The sequence below is a fragment of the Rhinoderma darwinii genome, chromosome 7, assembly GCF_050947455.1.
Source record: "Rhinoderma darwinii isolate aRhiDar2 chromosome 7, aRhiDar2.hap1, whole genome shotgun sequence".
Classification (NCBI taxonomy): Eukaryota; Metazoa; Chordata; class Amphibia; order Anura; family Rhinodermatidae; genus Rhinoderma; species Rhinoderma darwinii.
In genome coordinates, this window is record NC_134693.1 from 75,450,991 (window position 1) to 75,471,472 (window position 20,482).

General features: G+C 40.5%; 1 protein-coding gene across 2 annotated transcripts in view; it reads left to right on the forward strand.

Moving 5' to 3' along the window:
• Window positions 1-20,482, forward strand: part of UBN2 (ubinuclein 2) — a 150,646-nt gene that overhangs the window by 96,777 nt on the left and 33,387 nt on the right. For both annotated transcript variants that reach the window (XR_012850009.1, XM_075833556.1), the window contains exons 13-14: window positions 6,756-6,798; window positions 7,952-9,553. Coding sequence is in view for 1 of the 2 variants with exons in the window: in XM_075833556.1 (XP_075689671.1) it covers window positions 6,756-6,798; window positions 7,952-9,553 (1,645 nt within the window). In the remaining variant the exon portion in view is untranslated. The remainder of the gene's footprint in view (window positions 1-6,755; window positions 6,799-7,951; window positions 9,554-20,482) is intronic.

The window sequence follows — 20,482 nt, forward strand, 5'->3', positions numbered from 1 at the left end:
TTATACTTTATTCTGCGGGTCGATACGATTACAGCGATACCAGATGTATATAATTTTGTTATGTTTTGCAGCGTTTGTGCAATAAAATCACTTATTTATAAAATAAATACATTTTTGTGTCACCCTATTCTGAGAGCCATAACGTTTTTATTTTTCAGTCAAAAAAGCGATGTAAGGGCTTGTTTTTTGCGGGACGGGATGTAGTTTGTATTGGTACCATTTTGGCGTACGTGCGACTTTTTGATCACTTTTTATTGTATATTTTGGGAGGGTTGGTAACCAAAAAATTGTGATTCGGGCACTGTTTTTTGTTTATTTTTTTTGCGGTGTTCACCGTGCAGGAAAAATAATATTACAGTTTTATAGTTGGGGTCGTTACGAACGCGGCGATACCAAATATGTGTACTTTTTTTAACTTGTTAATTTTTTTCCTATAATAAAAGACTTATTATAGGAAAAAAAGCATTCTTTGTTTATGTCACTTCTAACTTTTATTTTTACACTTTTTAAAAACATTTTTATTATCTTTTTTTTACTTTTTTTACTTGTCCCACTAGGGGACACTTAGACTGGCAGCTCTGATCGCTGCTGGAACACATTACACTACACACGTAGTGTAATGTGTTCTAACTGTCATTGTGACGTGACAGTCACACTGACAGGAAGCATCGGAGGACCGGCCGGGGGCTGATCCTCCGAGGCTTCCGTACATGGCAACCCGGAGGTCATTGTCTGGCCTCTGGTTGCCATGATAAGGATCGCCAGCCCCCGCAAATACATGTGGGGGGCTGCCGATCCGCTGTAAACCTCTTCGATGTGGTGATCGCAATCGACCACCGCATCGAAGGGGTTAATTGCCGATTTCAGCGGCGACAGGCCGCTGATCGGCAACGGGGAGAGCAGGGCTGACACCCTGCACAGTTAACCGCCGCTGCGGTGTAGCGCCGCGCGGCGGTTAACTGTTAAAGCGCGGACGTAACTGTACGCCAAGGTGCGCAAAGTTACTGCTCACCTGGACGTACAGTTACGTCCAGGTGCGGGAAGGGGTTAATAAAACCAGCAAAAATACCAAATGAAAAGCGGGTGGCCAAGGATAGTAAAAAGTAAAATAAATCCGCAAAAAAAAATCTCTAAATATGTAAATGCAAAAAAGCCATGGTCTGAACATGTAGGACCCCTAAATAGTGGTAATGGAGAGTTGGTCACAGGGGATCAAGAGAAGGCAGAGTTACTAAATGGGTTCTTTAGCTCTGTATATAAAACAGCAGAAAGAACAGCTGATGTAGATAGTTCCAGTGCCGTTAATACATCAATTAATATACTGAATTGGCTCAATGCAGATATGTTAAGTTAAATAAATGTGAACCAGGCTCCCGGTTCAGATGCGTTACACCCAAGAGTTCTTAAAGAGCTTATTTCAGTTATTTTTGTTCCCCTGTTCATAACATTCAAAGATTCTCTAGTGAATGGCACAGGGCAAATATGGTGTCTATTTTCAAAAAGTGCTGTAGGTCTTTGAGTAATTAAAGACCAGTAGATTAACATCCAACGTGGGAAAAATGTTTGAGGGGTTCTTAAGGGACTATATGCAGGAGTATGTGACCAACTGGATTTACTAAGGACAGAAGTTTTCAAACCAACCTGATTTGTTTTTATGAAGAGGTGAATAGAAGATTAGACAGAGGGGCCGCTGTGTAGATAGTGTTTTTGGACTTTGCAAAGGCATTTGATATTGTCCCTCAGACGCCTAATAGGTAAAATTAAGGTCTATAGGTATAGAAATTATAAACAAAAAGATGATAAGTGGAATCCTCCATAACACCAATGATGCGTCTTTAGTCCAGACTGCGCTCGGATACTCGTGACGGCACACGGCAGCAATTGCAGAGGATTGGAAAAAATTTTTATGATCCGGCGCTGATAGTTTTAAAAGGAAACAATGTTCCAAATTTCGTTCCAAAAAAGTTTAAAATTCCATAGTAAACAGGTGGTTGCAATGGTAATTGTGCCTACACGTTTTGGACAATGTTCGTGGCTTTATTCGTGCCATATCATAAATGAAATAGTGGCATTCTGAAGCTTATATCCGGTCAATACAGGTGGAACACATTGCAACTTAGTAAGACATGTTGTGAAACGCATCGCAACTTTCTAACACATGCCTTATACCAAAAGTCCCGAAGGACATGTATACCACAATAATTTGTATGTGGGAAATAAAAAATACTAGAATAAAGCAACACTGCTGTTCTTTTGTAATTAAGCAACGGCTCATGTTAGAAACATTGTCAGTATTGTTGTATGCGTAAATATTTTTTGCGACTGGATGTAAACTTGACAGCGATCATATAGCCAGAAAAAAAGGGGCAATATGAAAAGATTGATAAAAAAACATTAAAATACGTTAAACGTGTGTTTGGCCGGAAAAAGAATGTTCATTTGCAATGTTATCAATATCAGAACATACACTTTCTTTCTGTATAATAACTGTATTATTTTGCTCACAACAATCCAGAGTGCAGTTAACTATTGATATGAAACTACTTTTCCCAATAAGAATAATAAATATAAGCATAATAAACTGGTACCCATGTTCGTACCACAAATTCTACCCCGATTTGTTCTCTATTTGGGCATTTAAAGAAGTAATACGTTCTAAGATTCTGAGCAGGAGGCATCAGTAGTGGAACATCAGTTCTTTTCTGAGATTGAGGTCCAGTGGATGCCTGATTTTGAGACCATAAACCCAAAAGGCCTCTCTCTCTAGCAGGATATGTCTCAAATTAACCCCTCGGACTGGGTTACTCACCTATGTGCGTCGCTGGCCACATATTTATACATTTTTATTTATTTACCGCATTATTATACCCGTACCCCGCACAGCTTACATATGCCCCCACATTGTAAATTGAAATACCAGTAACATCCTAAACATAACTACTACCAAGTAAAATCTGCGCTCCAAAAGCCAAATGGCGCACCCTCCCTTCTGAACCCTAAAGCGTGGCCAACAGTTTACGTCCACATATGGCATCGCCATAACATTTTATGAGGTATTTGTCTTCGGTGGCACAAACTGGACACACCATATTGTGCACTAAAATGGCATATCAGTGGAAAATTTCAATTTTCACTTTGCACCATCCACTGCGCATTAATTTCTAACGAGAAAACACCAGTGGGGTCAAAATGCTCACTACACTCCCTAAAATGCCTTAAGGGGTATAGTTTCCAAAATAGGGGTCACTACTTGGGGGTTTGTTTTACTATTTGACTTCTAAGCCCTGCCATTGTGGGCCAATGCTGTGAAAATCATCAAAATAGACCTCAAATGCGCATGGTGCTCTTCACTTCTGAGCCCTGTCAGATGTCCAGGCAAATGATAAAGGCCTTAAAGGGTGTTGTTTCTAAAATGGAGTCACTTCTTGGGTGCTTCCACTGTAAATGCAACATGGCGACCAAAAACCAAGCAAGCAAAATCTGCATGCCAGATAGCAGTTTATGACCCCATATGGGGTATTGCCGTAATCGAGAGAAATTTATTTTCAAATGTTGGAATACTGAAAATTTCCACGTTTTGTCAGAAAAAAAAAATATTTTCAATTTCACAGCGTAATTCCACTAAATTCAGCAAAAAAAACTGTGCGGTCAAAATGCTCACTGTACCCCTTGATAAATTCCTTCAGGGGTGTAGTTTCCCAAATGGGTTCACTTTTGGGGGCTTTCCACTGATTTGGTCCCGCAGGGGTTTTGCAAATGCGACATGGCACCCAAAAAACATTCCCGCTCAACCTGCATGCCAAGTAGCGCTCCTGCCTTTCTGAGCCCTGACGTGTATCCAAACAGCAGTTTATGACCACATGTGGGATATTGCCGTACTCTAGAGATATTGGCTTATATGCTTTTTCTCCTTTAACCCTTGTAGAAATGAAAAAAATCAACCTTTTAAGTGGGAAAAATTTGATTCATTTTCACGGCCTAATTCCACTAAATTCCACAAAAAACCTGTGCGTTCTAAATGCTCCCTATACCCCTTGATAAATTCCTTGAGGGCTTCAGTTTCCCAAATGAGGTCACTTTTTGGGGTCTTTCGCGGTTTTAGTCCCTCAGGGACTTTGCAAATGCGACATGGCACCCCAAAAACATTCCAGCAAAACTTGAGCTCCGAAAGCCAAATGATTCTTCTTCCCTTCTGAGTCCTGCCATGTGTCCAAACAGCAGTTTATTACCACATATGGGGTTTTTCTGTAATCAGGAGAAATTGCTTTTCAAATGTTTGGGTGCTTTTTCTCCTTTTTTCCTTGTAAAAATTGAAAATTTCCACGTTTTGTCAGAAAAAATTATAATTTTCAATTTCACAGCGTAATTCCACAGTATTCAGCAAAAAAACTGTGGGGTCAAAATGCTCACTATACCCCTCGATAAATTCCTTCAGGGGTGTAGTTGCCCAAATGGGGTCACTTTTGGGTGGTTTACACTGATTTGGTCCCTCAGGGGTTTTGCAAATGTGACATGGCACCTGAAAACAATTCCAGCAAAACTTGAGCACCAAAAGCCAAATGGTGCGTCTTCCCTTCCGAGCCCTGCCGTGGGTCTAAACAGCCGTTTATTACCACATATGGGGTGTTGCTATAATTGGGAGATATTGCTTTTCAAATGTTGGGGTGGTTTTTCTCCTTTATGCCTTGTAAATATTGAAGATTTCTAAAAAAAATTTGGAAAAAAATATAGATTTCCAGTTTTTACAACCTAATTCCAGTAAATTCAGCAAAAAAACTAAACTGTGGGTTTAAAGTGGCAACTACACTCCTTTATAAATTCCTTGAAGGGTGTAGTTTGCCAAATGGTGTCTCTTTGGGGGGGGGGGGTGGTTTCCACTGCTTTGGCACCACAAAACCTCTTCAAACCTGACCTGGTGACTAAAATATATTCTAATAAAATGGAGGCCACAAAATTCTCTAGGTGCTCCTTTGCATCTGAGGCCTGTGTTTCAGTCCAGTAGCACACTAGGGCCACATGTGGGATATTTCTAAAAATGTGGGCAATACATATGAAGTTGAGTTTTTCCTGTTAAAACCGGTTAGAGAAAAAAATTAATTAAAACAAGTTTACTTGCAAAAAAATTTAATTTGTAAATTTCACATCCACTTTTTTAATTCCTGCGAAACACCAAAAGGGTTAAGAAACTTTCTAAATGCTGTTTCCGAATACTTTGAGGGGTGCAGTTTTTAAAGTGGGGTGTTTTATAGGGGGCTTCTAATATATAAGGCACTCAAAGCCACTTCAGAACTGAACTTGTCCCTGAAAAAATAACCTTTTGAAATTTTCTTGAAAATGTGAGAAATTGCTGCTAAAGTTATAAGCCTCGTAACGTCCTGGAAAAATAAAAGAATGTTGAAAAAAACTGCAAACATAAAGTAGACATGTGGAAATTGTAAACTAGTATTTATTTTGTGTAGTATTACTATCTGTTTTACAAGTAGATGCATTTAAAATCAGAAAAAAATCTATTTTTGCAAATTTTCTAAAAATTTTGGTGTTTTTCACAAATAAACACAATGTATCAACCAAATTTTACCTCTAACTTAAAGTACAATGTGTCACGAGAAAACAATCTTAGAATCGTTTGAAAAAATAAAACCATTCCAAAGTTATTATCACATAAAGTGACAGGTCAGATTTGAAAAAAAAATGGCCTGGTCCATTAGGCGAAAACAGGCAGTTAATGTAGATAAATATGAAGTTATGCAGGTGGGTACCAACATCCTGCATGCATCATATGACCCTAGGGGGAGCTATACTGGGTGAGTCACTTGTTGAGAAGGATCTGGGTGTACTTGTAGATCATAAACTAAATAACAGCATGCAATGTCAATCAGCTGCTTCTAAGGTCAGCAAGATATTGTAGTGTATTAAGAGTCATTGACTCGCGGGACAGGGATATAGTATTACCACTTTACAAAGCATTAGCGTGGCCTCATCTAGAATATGCAGTTCAGTTCTGGGATACAGTTCATAGAAAGGATGCCCTAGAGTTGGAAAAAATACAAAAGCGCAACGAATCTAATAAAGGGCATGGAGAATCTAAGTTATGAGGATAGGTTAAAAGAATTAAACCTATTTAGTCATGAAAAGAGACGACTATTGGGGGACATGAATAACTTATATAAATATATTAATGGCACATACGAGAAATATAGTGAAAACCTTTTCCATGTAAAATCCCCTGAAAAGACCAGGGGCACTTTCTCCGTCTGGAGAAGAAAAGGTTCAAACTGCAAACAAGCCTTCTTTACTGTGAGAACTGTGAATCTATGGAATAGTCTACCGCAGGAGCTGGTCACAGCAGGGACAGTAGATGGCTTTAAAATAGGCTTAGGTGCTGATAGTTTTCCGATCTACGAAATTATCTATGTCAATGTATAGCATTCCTGTGTGAATGTTGATCTTATCTCTCTTTTTCTCCCTTTCTCGCTCTCGTTTTCTCTCTCTTTCTCTCACTCACTTTCTCGCTCTCTTGCTTTTTCTCGCTCTCTTGCTTTCTCTCGCTCTCTTGCTTTTTCTCGCTCTCTTGCTTTCTCTTTCGCTCCCTCTCGCGCTCTCTCTCGCGCTCTCTCTCTCTCTTTCACTCCCCTATATATTTTTTTCCTTCTCTTTCTCCCATCCCTTGGTTGAACTTCATGGACATATGTCTTTTTTTTTTTTTCAACCGTACTAACTATTTAACAGTGTTTTTTTAATTCTATTTTACTCAGTGCTAAGAAGAAAGTTATATTGCTCCCAAAGCCCAAAGTTAAGGTATCTATTTTGATTTAGAACCGTTAAAGATAAATGTCGAATCTATCTAACAGCATATATTTTGTAATAAACACTGTATTGAATTTAAACAATCCCTCTCTCGCTGGCTCAGCCAGGTATGCCCTGCAGGTCCAGAGAACAACACTAACCCAACCTAGGCAAAGCCCAGACTAGAATAATATCAGCTGGATAGCAACTGACAACAGGCTGTTCAAACAGCAGCCACCTATTCCCTGCCAGAAAACAAGTGTAGTACGCATTCTGCTACCTAATCCCAATGCACCACCTAGATTACTTATGGAAGCCTGTTTTTCCCCCTTCTGTATAACCAAGAAGCTGCTTATTAGTGTGCAGTAATTGAAAGTGGCTCACTATAGGAGCTGCTGCATTATACAACCTCCGTGCTCTGGTACTGCAGCCCGGCCAAACTTAATAAAGAGAGAGCTCCTTACTGACCGCATACCATTGGCTGAAAGTAATGAGTGTTCTCGTTGTCTCTGCCATTCTTCTTTCCTGTCCGCACCACGCTTATGTAGTATTATGGCACAGGGTTTAGTGAATTTCAGTCTCATGGGCAGAAATACACGTGAGACTGTTTTTAAAGAATAAAATTGCCTTTGCAGGCGTCCATTATGCTTGTACAGGCGTTGTTGCAACCCCTTTTATTTCACTAATAAAGTATTTTCTACTTGTTTTAGTTTGGATTATACAATTTCTAGCTTGTATTTTGGGGGAAAAAGTAGATATACCTGTGGTTATTTCTGCAACTGTAGTGATGTTTTTACATTTTTGTGATGTGTATGTTAAAACATAAGCGTTTAAATTAATGTAATCTGCCATATTAATGCTGGAGGAAGCGGTTGCATTGGCATCATTGGTTTTGCTCATAACAGTGGGAAAAATTATTTTGTACAGAAGTAATGGTAGGGTGACCTAAAATCTGAAGGAAGTATCTTACTTGAATAACGTTCTTCACATTTGAATTGGCAACATGTTTTATGCAAAATAGACTAATCAAAATTAATGTTTAATATCTGCTCAATAGTTAAAAATCAATTAGTAGCACTACAAAAAGTCTAGGTGTAGCCTGGCCCTAATGTCTTGTTTTGTTGGTTGCCTTTTATTATAGCTTGTGTTCTTTTCCTTTTTTTAGGAATCAAGTCCTAAAAAGGAACAGAAGGTTTCCACGCCTCTCCCTACTGTGGCTCGTTCCCCTTCTCTAAATGCTGCAACACCTATCGGAGGTCTTGCAAGCTCCACTTGCACAACTTCTGAGACCATCTGCTTGGATGATTCTTTAGATGAAGAACTTCCTTTCAAAACTCCTTCATTAGATTCAATCTCTGAAGCTTTGGCTGTTCTAAACAATGGATCTGGCCTGTCATCCAATTCTCACATAGAAACCCCCACCTCCCGGCCAAAAGTTACCCTAAGAGAAGAAAAGCTAGCCTCCATCATGAGCAAATTGCCATTATGTGGTTCTAAAAAGGCTGATAATCCTCAGAATACCACTAGTCTTATTGCAGGCCACTCAACCCCCTTACCAAAGAAAGCCCAGGATCATGCAACAGCCCATTCAACAGTGGTGTCTGGACTCATTGCAGGTTCTTCCATTCAGAATCCCAAAGTGTCATTGGAACCACTGCCGGCTAAGCTTCTTCAGCAAGGATTGCAAAGGTCTTTGCAAGCTGAGGTATCGTCCTCCTCCACACCTGCTAAAATGAAAGCATCTTCTGCTGCTCAGTGTAAAACCGCAAGCTCTTCTAGTTCCACTTCACCATCTTCCACTTCAGTTCCATTAACATCTTCATCACACGCCCATGTTTCGTCTTCCTCCTCCCAAATACAGAACTCTTCCTTGCAGACTGTCAAGGTCAATCCACCCATTCAACAAAACTATGTTACTCCTTTGCAAGCAACAATAAGCAAATCTCATACTAACCCTGTTGTACGCTTGACCAGCAGTCCCCAGATCTCTTCTACATCACCCATTATCAAGACACCTGAAAAAACTGTTGGTTACAGACCTCCTTCTTCACCTTCTTCAGGGAGCAGTCCGATTACACCAGTATCTCGAACAGCTGCCTCTTCTACCTCTAGTTACTTAATGTCAAAAAATGTTGTGTCTCACAGTTCAAACCCAGGTTTTAAGTCTCCTTATACAATGGCTCCTTCACCCAAACCTACCACTTCTCCCAGTTCTTCCAGTTCATGTACTCCTGTCCAACAGAGTATTCCACATCATAAACTGGCAAGTGGGATAAATGTTGGACGTCCTTCACCCACAGTTAGCCCAATAACTTCTGGTCGAGGCACAGCAGTTCTTCAGGGAGTAAGAAGCCCTTTGGCACCTCCTAAAATTCCTAGCTCTTCTCCCAAACTAGTGTCTTCTATTATCAGGCAGCCAAGCTCTTCTCCAAAAATACCAATTTCTTCTCCAATACCAGCTGCTATGACTTCTCCAAAACTGTCCAGTCCATCTGCAAAAATACAAAGCCAATCTCCAAAACCACCTACCCAGCCTATAAAACTCCCCAACCCATCTCCTAAGTCAGTAAACTCAACACACCCTGTACCTATCAAGACCACAGTCCCCAGCTCTGTTTTAAGCAGAGTGCATCAAAATTCAAATGTTTCAAATAGGACTCCTATTTCTGGGGGAACAGGAAGCGGAGCTCTGGGTGCTGCTAAACAGCCAATGCCTCACAGACAACCATCTGCCTCAGGGTCTCCCGTTGTAGCAGCTACTGTACAGGTAAGTTAATAATGATAACTGCTATTGTTTATGGAAGCAAAATTATTATTTCCAAAACCAATCATATGATTTCAGAAAGATTTGTGAAATAAATTCCAATCCCGAATGAAAGATTCAAGTTAAAAATCTTTGCTGATATAAATTGTTTAATTAGTTGAGAGCAAAATGACGTATCAACGGTCAATGGAAACCAATGTCATCAACCAATTGAAGGCTGAATTCCAAATAGCCCCGAAAATAAAAGTAAAATATTGAAATCACAGGCAAATGATCCAATTTGTGTGAATTTCATCACGGCAACTCATAATGTGACTAAGTAGCTTGTATGGCCCCATGTGCCTGTATGCACTCCCGGCAATGTCTGGGCATGCTCCTGATGAGACTGCTGTATCAGGGCATCCGTGAGCTAGTGGACAGTCTGTAGCTTTATTTGCCAGCATTTGATGCACTGATTCATAATGTCCCAGGAGTTCTCATATGGGTTCAGTTCTGAGGAATGTGAGGGCCAGGAAGGCTCTGGGGATTTCATCCTGGTACTTAACAGCAGTCAGTGTACCGTTGGCTATAACATGTAGGTTTGTGCGACCCTCCAGATCCACCGGCAAATCAGTCATGCTGGATGACGTTGCAGGCAGCATAACGCTCACCACATCAACTCCAGACCATCACGTCTGACACTTGTGCTCAAACCTGCTTGTGTAAAGCTGCTCATCTGTACAAGAAAAAACAGGGTGCCAATTCTGGTTGTCTTTGGCGAATGTCAATTGAGCTGCATGATGCAGGGGCTGTGATTACAGATGCCACTACAGTATGTTATGCCCTCATCCCACTCTCATGGAGTCTGTGTCTGACCATTTGGTCAGAAACATGCACATCGGGAACCCGCTCAAGGTCGTTTCGTAGGGCTCAGGCAGTGCTCCTCTTGTTCATCTTTGCACAAAGGAGCAGATACCGATTCTGCTGATAGGGCCATAGAAGGGAATGAACCTGTCTGGCTTGAGTAACTCAGTGTCCTGGAATCTGCTCCATGCCCTTGAAACTGCTGGGAGACACAGCAACCCTTTTTGCAACGGCCCGTTTAGATATGCCATACTGGAGGAGCTGGACTATCTGTGCAACCTGAATGGGCTGCAGGTACCGCCCTATGCTACCAGTAGTGACAAGGACACTAGCAAAACACAAAACTAGACCAGAATCAGTCAGTCAGGAAGGATAAGGAGAGAGGGGAATGTCTGTGGCTGCCGCCTGCAAATCCATTCCCTTTTTAGGGGCACCTGTTGTCGCTTTTATTTGCATCAATTTAGGTGAAATTGATTCACAATTGCTTATGCTTCTTAACTAGACAGATTGATAGCGCTGAAGTTTTATTGGCTTGAGGTTATACAGTGAGGCTTGTGTTCCTTTTTTTGAGCAGTGTATATTCTGTTCTATTTGACAGATTTTCTTCCAAAAACGTCATTGCATCTATCTTGAATTTTATCGGTGTGTATTAAAAAAAAATGTCCGTTGGTGAATATTCATGAAGAGTTCCACCCTCGTCCAGTCCTCCTTAGAATGGAAGCTGATTTGTTGATCATGTTGTCTCACGTACTCTGCTGAGATGCAATAAATCTGATTGGTCAGTGATTGATACACTCCGCCCATTGAGAATCGCAGGCGGCCAAACCCGCTTGCCTAGCCAGTGGTTCATTTACATATTGTTTAATAAAGAAAGGGCTATATCTCCGCAACGGGGCGACGCAGAAGTAAGCAACAGACACTGCTGGACTCGGACACAGCGGCAATTACGTGACTCTAATAACTCACTTTGTAGGAGCTAGTGACAGGTCCTCTTTAAGTTCACCTGTCATTCAACATATGTAAATCAGCCTTCCTGAGCTACAGTTGTTGCCTTGCTGTTTTGCAAGCCTATTAACAGAAGAAAGTTCAATGTCCGCTTTTACCACCATGTTTTTGTATCTACATTTCTCTATCTCTATTATAGTGGTTGGAGCTCCATTTTTCTGGTCGAGAACTCCTAGTCTCCTGCATAGACCTAGAATTAAAAGGTACCATTCTGTCTGCCAACAGCCGCCACTAGAGGGGAGGTTGGCTGCTTGCAACATACGATTTATTAATTGAACTCCATGATCACAGAGTGTAAAATCATGTGGGCAAAAATGAGATTTCGACAAGATCAGCTTCGAACCTAATGAGAATAGGGGCAGCCTCACAGTTCCCCTAAAGTCGTGGTATTGGGCATAATAGATTTCTCTGTAGCGATATCCTCCTTTCCCTATTGATATAAACGTTCTTGCTCAACCATTTCAAGCCAATTAAACCTATTTGTACTAGTTAAAACCTATGTTTGAATGTAGGAAACCCCTCATGTCTCAATGTAATTTGTGTAATTGAAACCAAAAGACATATATATTTAAAAGGGTTTTCCGAGTTAAATTGTTAACTGGGCACTTTATCTGGTCTCTCCTTCAACCTTACCTTGTAATGAACTTAATATTTCTAAAGCGCTCGGTTTCTCTGTTCTCGCTGCGCTACATGTGACCTCTGACATCACTTTTCCATCAGCCTCTAGTGAAGTGCCGTATACCAATCACATGGGCTAGGAGCTGATAGTCCTAGCCCAGTATACAGCATGTCACTAGTGACGTGTCCTTTCGGGGGCGTGGATTTTCAAAGCGTGGGAACGCTCATCTGCGATCCTTGAAGTACTCTCTGTACCCTGCTGGGTAATACAACTTCATCAGCGAAAGCGCTGATCTGTCTAGTCAGTGTAGTTGGCAGGCAAGTAAATCAGGAAGCACTATTGGAGTGTCCTTGATAAACCTTACTTTTCTAACATGCTTTCAGACTTAATATAATTTCCGTTATAATATTCCGTTCTACTGAACCGAACTTAGATCATTATAGGATTTTATGGTGATACAAGTTTGGTTCAGTAGACCGTGTCTGGGTCTTATGATTGTCTGAAACTGATTTAGGGTGAGTTTTACACTTTTCAGGCAATCGGTTCCATCCACCTTTTAAAAACAGGTTGGATGGGTACTGCATACTACGATAGCACCTTCCCGCACTCCATTGAAATCAATAGCCACACCACTGCGTTGCAGGGGAACGTTTTCTCTTTAAGAAAAAAAAAAACACCCCCTGTTTATTTGTTTTCATAAACACTGCTTCCCGTCGGTGAATGGAAAATACTACTTCACATTCAGTCACTGAAAAACGTACTTTTATAGTGTGCTGTTGACTTAGGCTTGCTATTGGAGAGACCTCGGGTACCTTGTAATGAATTGTACACTTGTGTGAGTAGCACCTCTTCAGTACTGATTTCATGTGCACAAGAATGTTTTCATTCACTGAAAATCAGTGGTCGCCCATTGTAAGGAACTGAAACTACACACACAAGCAGCATAACATTTCTTTATGCAGTGATTAGACTTTATCTACAAGTAACCTTAAATACTCTAAACCCCTTAACGACCAATAAAGTACATATATGTCTTGGGGTGGTGTACGGCGCGGGCTCCATAATGCGGGTATCGGCTATGTAAGACCGCTAATGTTTATCACGTCTCTCAAGCGTCCGCGATTGGAGACAACTAAAAATATAACGTTATTTGATGGACGTCGCTAAAAAAATAAAATTCAGTTTTTTGGTCACCTCGTCTCTTCCAAAAAAATAGAATAAGAAGTAATCAAATAGTACCACAAAATAGTACCAATAAAAAAAAACTACAACTGACACCGAATAAGAAAAACCTCTCACAGCTCCATCGACTGAATTATAAGTTATCGCTCTCAGAATATGGCGACAGGCCAACTTTTTTTTTAACAAATAGTTTTTATTTTGTAAAGTAGTTACATAGGTTAAAAGAAGGGCACAGGTCTCAAGTTTAACCTTTTTTGTACAATTATACATCATTAATTGCTAGATTAATTATAACCCTCTATTCCATTTTTTTTCTAGCGATAACAGCGGCCTCATCCTATTTAACCCTTTCATGACCAAGGTTCATTGATGCCTCTGTGTCCAGGTCAAATTTTCAATTTTTGATATTCACTTTAAACGATTATATCTTTGGAACCGCTTTGAATATCACAACTATTTTTACTTTGTTTTTTACAAGACTTTATGAGGCTTTCATTTTCTAGATTAGTTTAATTCAGTGTTTTTAATTTTTATTATGAGCAGACAAATCACAAAAAATTTAATAAAATATATAATATAATTAAATGGCATGGGGGGGGTTGAGTGGGGGCCCATTTGAAAGCTCTTTTCAATACAAAAACTATGCTGCAAATGATTTTGAGAATTTTTTTTTCGCTGAGATATTTAACGTTAAAGTTATCTTCATTATCGGATACCGCCGGTGTTGGCATTACCCAAAAAGTACCACGCGGAGGTTGAGGATTTACATCTCATCGAGGTGCTAGATTGTGAGTCCTCTTGCTTCTCGCGCGTGCGTGCGTGCGTGCGTATACACACAACCCCAGAAAAGGACCATGGGGTTCGTCATTCCCCCCGGTATTTAACGACTCCAAACCTGTGTGTGTGTGTGTGTCCGGCCGCAACGCAAGATCTGTATTATGTGTATTACTACAAAAATAACAATTACTGTATTAAATCAAATGTTCGAACTGATGTCCTTCAACAACTTGACCGTGTCCTAAGCGAACGTAAAACGTGTCGATAATGTTTATAACATCTGGTGTGATTGAATTCAAAATGTTCACTATTCTTTCCCACAGCTCGTCTAAGTTTGCGATCCTAGTCTCATAGACTTTACTTTTTAAGTACCCCCAGTAAAAAAAAAAAATTCTAATGGGGTCAGCAATCCATTGAAAATTATCGTTCAGAAGATTTAGAGCTCGCAGAGAAAAATGAGCCGGAGCTCCATCCTGCTGATACCAAACATTGCGGAAAGCTTCTCCAGCAATGTTTTGAATAGCCGGTATCACTTGGTTTCTTAGCAAATTGCAGTAATTTTCTGCATTTGTTTCCTTCAATGAAAAACGGAATACAATATGATTGAGCAATATTCCGACCCAAACGTTAACCTTCTGAGGATACTGGGTCTGACTCTCATCCAATGTGGATTTTCGTCTTCCCAATATCTCATGTTCTGTCGATTTACAGAACTGTTTAGTTCAAACGTAGCTTCATCCGAAAAACAGGTCCAGTTGAAAATCTGATGATTATCATCAAATCGTGTCATCATTGTATCGCAAAATTCCACTCTTCTGTCATAATCATCTTCGGATAGCTCCTGAACTAGATGTATTTTATAAGGATGATAATGATGCCTCGTCAAAATTCGACAGACTGATGTTGCGCTGTGTTGTGCTCCACTTGAGACAAATGTATGAGGATTATCATGTACAGTGAGCAGAACATCTAAAGCCTTTTCATCATTACTAGCATGTTTGGGTTTTCCGGATCTTGATGCGTCTTTAATTGAACCGGTTATTTCGAAACGATGAACAGTTCTTTTAACAGTTGACAATGAAATTGGATCACGGATAGGATAAGTTGCATTGAATAAAGCCGCTACTTCTCGATAGGATCTTATTTTTTCTTCGCCATACCCTCTCCTCATCAATAAAGTGATCCTTTCCGTTTTGGTCAAATGCATTTTGTGATATGACAATAGAAATGTACAAAAATTACAATTACTCTCCGAATTAGCACTCTCTGAAATTCACAAGCGACTACCGAAATGTGTACACATGAAATCATGTTACAATCGTAGACAAGGTCCATTTTGTATCGCCGAGGCCGATTGTAATATTACGTAATTTAAAGTCACCTTGATGTGACATTCCCAAGCTCACGCACACGTGCCCACACACATTTAGGATTTTACCTGCGTGGTACATTTTGGTTAATGTCATCGGTGGTAGCTGATAATGGAGTGGAATCCTTCTGGCCGAAGATTCCGCTCCTACAGGAAGCTCCTAATGTCTCTGTCCATATATGGACAGTGACGTCAGGGGTTACCTTTAGAAGCGGAATCCCCTCTTAGAGCAGGCATTCTATATGGATAGTGACACCAGGGGCTTCTTCAGTAGCGGAATCCCTGACAATGAGTGATCTGACACCGGGGATTCCGCTCCTAGAGAGAGCCACTGATGGCATTGTCCATATATGGATAGTGACACCAGGGGCTTCTCCAGTAGCGGAATCCCCGGCCAGAGTGTCGACCGGGGATTCCACTCCTAACGTCACTGTTCAAATGGACAGTGACGTCAGGGGCTCTCTCTGGAAGCGGAATCCCAGGCCAGCGCTCCTAGAGTCAGTTCAGGTGGTGCCATCTACAATGGGGGGTGCGATCCTTTCTACATTGGGGGGGGGGGGTTGCTATCTGCAGGGTGGTGGCACTATCTACAGCGGGGATGGAAAGACGGCGTGGGCTCCCTCTAGGAGGTGAATCCTCGGCCAGAGCACTTCCCGGGGATTCCAATGCTGGAGGGTGCTTAGGTAGCGCTATCTACAGAGGGTTTTGCGCTGCCTACAGGGGGTTGTGGCTAGCACTATCTACAGTGGGGGGGGGGGGTGTATTGCGAGGCTCTCAAAGCTCCGGCCGACATGAGTGCAGTGTGCTCACACTGATGCAGCACTGCACTCATTAAACCCGTTCCAGACTGTCAACGTTTATGCACGTGCTAACTGCACTGGGCATCGGCAGTTCGAACGTATATAGCCGTATGGCAGTCGTGATGAGGTTAATAATCTATCTATGTTCTTTTATTGGTCAAACATCCAGTAAAAAAATGGCAACGTTTCGACATGTGGAGGGTCTTTCTCAAGCCTAACCATGTGTCTAACCGTGTGAGTTTAAATAGGGAAGTCTACAACATCACATATGCAGGTAATCCAATCAAGACATCAGCACGTCATAGAGAGACTCACACAGGTGTACAATTACATGCATAGCAGTGTTCTCATATAAAAGTGTTCATAGTTCATCATATTAAACATTCCACTAAATGACAATCAGTTATATATATCATTAGAGAAAACAAGGAGACAAAAGGCATAAAGCAAAAAAATTGAGTGGATGAGCTCACCACACTGCAGCAGCCAGCGTACAGCTAGTGTTACTGCACATGCCTGTGTAGTGTTTACTTCTGGATTAGTCAGATCATATAGAGATCTGAAGATTACATTACGTCAGACTGGGTTTGTCTGATTTTACAGCGTGACACCGCTCCTGATAACAGGATTTCTGCTGCTTCAAATATTGTATTTTTTTGGGGTTAATAATCTAGTCGCCCATCTTTGAACCCTCTCTAGCGTCTTTTGTCCTTTTTATACTATGGAGCCGAAAACGGAATCCTATATTCAAGATGTGGTCTTACATTTTTCATTGCATTTAAATCACAGGTTTTTCCTCTATTTTTATACACCCTAATCTGCTTTTGCAGCTGCTTCTTGACATTGTGTATTTCTGCTTATTTTACTTGGAACCAGAATACCCAGGTACCTTTCTTTTTCTGTTATTCCCAGTTTTATTCTATTTAATGCTATTACTGCTGCCTAGGTGCATTACTTTACAGTTATAAACATTAAAATTTGTCTGCCATATTTTTGCCCAGGTATCCAGCTTATCTAGGTCTCTGTAATGTTTTACAATCAAGCTGAGTTTTAGGTATTCTACAAAGTTTTGTATCATCAAACGGACATCTTACCATTACTCACATCCACAAGGTCATTAATAAAGAGATCAAAAAGGCTTGAGCCTTAGGCTGAATTCACACGAGCATGTTCGGTCCGTAAAGGACGGAACGTATTTTGGCCGCAAGTCCCGGACCGAACGCACTGCAGGGAGCCGGGCTCCTAGCATCATAGTTATGTACGACGCTAGGAGTCCCTGCCTCTCCGTGGAACTACTGTCCCATGCTGTAATCATGTTTTCAGTACGGGACAGTAGTTCCACGGAGAGGCAGGGACTCCTAGTGTCGTACATAACTATGATGCTAGGAGTGTGCTCGCTGCAGTGCGTTCGGTTCGGGACTTGCGGCCGAAATACGTTCCGTCCTTTACGGACCGAACATGCTCGTGTGAATCCAGCCTTAGGCTGCTTTCACACAGCAGTGTTTTGGTCATCATCTTGTCAGTATTTTGCATCAGTATTTGAAAGGCAATACCAGGAGTGAAATCTACATTTATAAGGGAAAGATTTTCACCTTTTCTATGTTTTGAACCCTTCTGGGTTTTGGCTTCCAAATACTATACAACAGTATTGCAGTCTATTATAAAGTGATCAAATAATCGCATAGTAAAGTCCCAAAGTGGGACTAAAAAAAAGTAAAAGATAGTTTAATAAGGTTACTAATAAATAAATGTTAAGTCTTAAGTAAAAACATTAAAAAAAATACTTTTTTCCTCTATACGAAACGCTTTAATATGGAAAAGAAAGCAAATAAAAAAAGCTATCGATTATTGGTATCACCGCCTCCATAACGTGTAGTTATGTCACTTCGAATATGGCAACACAAAAGCAAATAATTTGTGTTTTTATTGTGCTAAAGTAGTAAAATATCCCCAAAAAATAAATACATTTGGCGTCTCCGTAAACATATAACCCGCAAAATAAAGTTATTTGTATCACATGGTAAGTGGCGGAAATTTAAGACACAAAATAAATTAATTATATGCACCCCAAAATGGTGCCATTAAAAAATAAATTTCCAGCAAAAAAGCTCTCCCGTAGCTAGATATACGGAAAAATACAAAACGTGGCTTTTGAATCAAAAACCGGAAAAAAATCACTGTCATGAAGGCCTAAAATAGGCTGGTTACTAAAGGGTTAATATCTCAGCTCTGCCGTTGTCCTCTGAAAATTATATTCCCATGGTCATATTTTAGAGGGCTAACTAGAATTTTTTTTTGTTTTTGCCATTTCTATATTCCTAAAAAAGACTTAGGATTTATTTTATCATTAGCGATTTGTTTTTCTGTTCACTTTTTGTAAAGTCTATTTGATTTTTAAGTGTCCTATTGTAAGTCTGGAATGCTTTTTCTGAAGGCCTTCAAAGATTACTTTTTTTTCTCTTTTGGTTTCCTTTTATTCATTGAAATTTCGTTACCAAAGGGCACACGCGTATTACACCATTCATGTAATATATCTTTAACCCGTTAGTGACCGCCAATACGTCTTTTAACGGCGGCCACTAACGGGCTTTATGCTGATGCATATGCCTTTTTACGGCACTGCATCAGGATAAAGTAAACAGAGCAGGGAGCGTCAAATCTCCCTGCTCTCAGCTGAGGGCTGGGAGCGTCCCTGCTCTGCCGTGTGAGATCGATATAAGTATCGATCTCACCCGTTTAACCCCTCAGATGCGGTGCACAATAGCGTGCACCGCATCTGAGTGGTTTTGGGGAGAGGGAGGGAGCTCCCTCTCATCCCACTGACACCCAGCGATAAGATCGCCAAGTGTCTGTGTCTTTGATGGCAGCCGGGGGCCTAATAAAGGCCCCCAGGTCTGCCTGGAGCAAATGCCTGCTAGGTCATGCCTGAGGCATGACCTAGCAGATGCCTGTCAGTTTTAAACGGACAGGCAGTAATACACTGCAATACAAAAGTATTTCAGTGTATTAAAATAGCGATCGGAGAATCGCGTATTAAAGTCCCCTAGTGGGTCTAGTAAAAAAAGTTTTATAAAGTTAATAAAAAAAAAAATGAAAAACCCAGCTTTTCCCCTTACAAAATGCTTTATTATTAAAAAACCAAAATAAAGTAAAAAAGTTACACATATTTGGTATCGCCGCGTCCGTAACGACCCTGACTATAAATCCATTACATTATTTAACCCGCACGGTGAACGCCGTAAAAAATTTAATAAAAAAACTATGGAAAAATTGCTGTTTTCTGTGAATCCTGACTTGAAAAAAATGTGCTAAAAAGTGATCAAAAAGTCGCATCTACTGCAAAATGGTACCAATAAAAACTACAAGTCTTCCTGCAAAAAAAAAGCCCTCATACAACCGCATCGGCGAAAAAATAAAAACGTTGCGGCTCTTCAAATATGGAGACACAAAAACAAATAATTTTGAAAAAAATGCGTTTTTACTGTGTAAAAGTAGAAAAATATACAAAAACTATACAAATTTGGTATCGTTGCAATCGTAACAACCCGCTGAATAAAGTTATTGTGTTATTTATATCACATGGTAAACGGCGTAGATTTAAGACTCGAAAAATGGTGCTATTAAAAAATACAACTTGTCCCGCAAAAAACAAGACCTTATACAGCTATGTCGACTCTTGGAATGCGACAATGGAAAAACGTAAAAAATGGCTTGGTCATTAAGGTTTAAAATAGGCTGGTCATTAAGGGGTTAAAGTGTAGCTAAACGTTTGACAAACTTCTGACATATCAGAAGTTTGGATTGGTGGGGGTCCAAGCCGCTCTGACACTGTCCGTAGCTGATTGGACAGTGTCAGAGCAAAGACATCACGCCCCCTTGCCATTTAGTTAGATAGAAATAACGGAGGACGATAGAAAAATTATTTGAAGTGAGACCATGTTTGTGAAGCCCTACCTATTACATGCTGCACATGTATGGGCAGGTGAAAGGTTCTGTTTAAAAAGGGATTTCCAAATACCTCCTCTGGGCAGGCAGGTCAGACTAGTCTTCAGGTGAAGACATTTTAGTGGAAGATGGCGAACAAGATACAAGCACTAGTACATCCTCTGATGATATAGGGGGAAACCATCTTTTTTTCCACCGATAACACGGACCAACTATTAAAGGTAGTAAGGGCGACAATGAATATCGAAGACGCTAAAGAATACAGGTCCATTCACGCTGCCATGTTTCAGGGCCTTGGCCCTAGGAAACAAAGATTTTTTTTTTCCTGTACCCAAAAAACGTGGCTAGTTTAAACAAGAGGATGGAAAAACCCTGCCAGTTGTTTTTTTTTT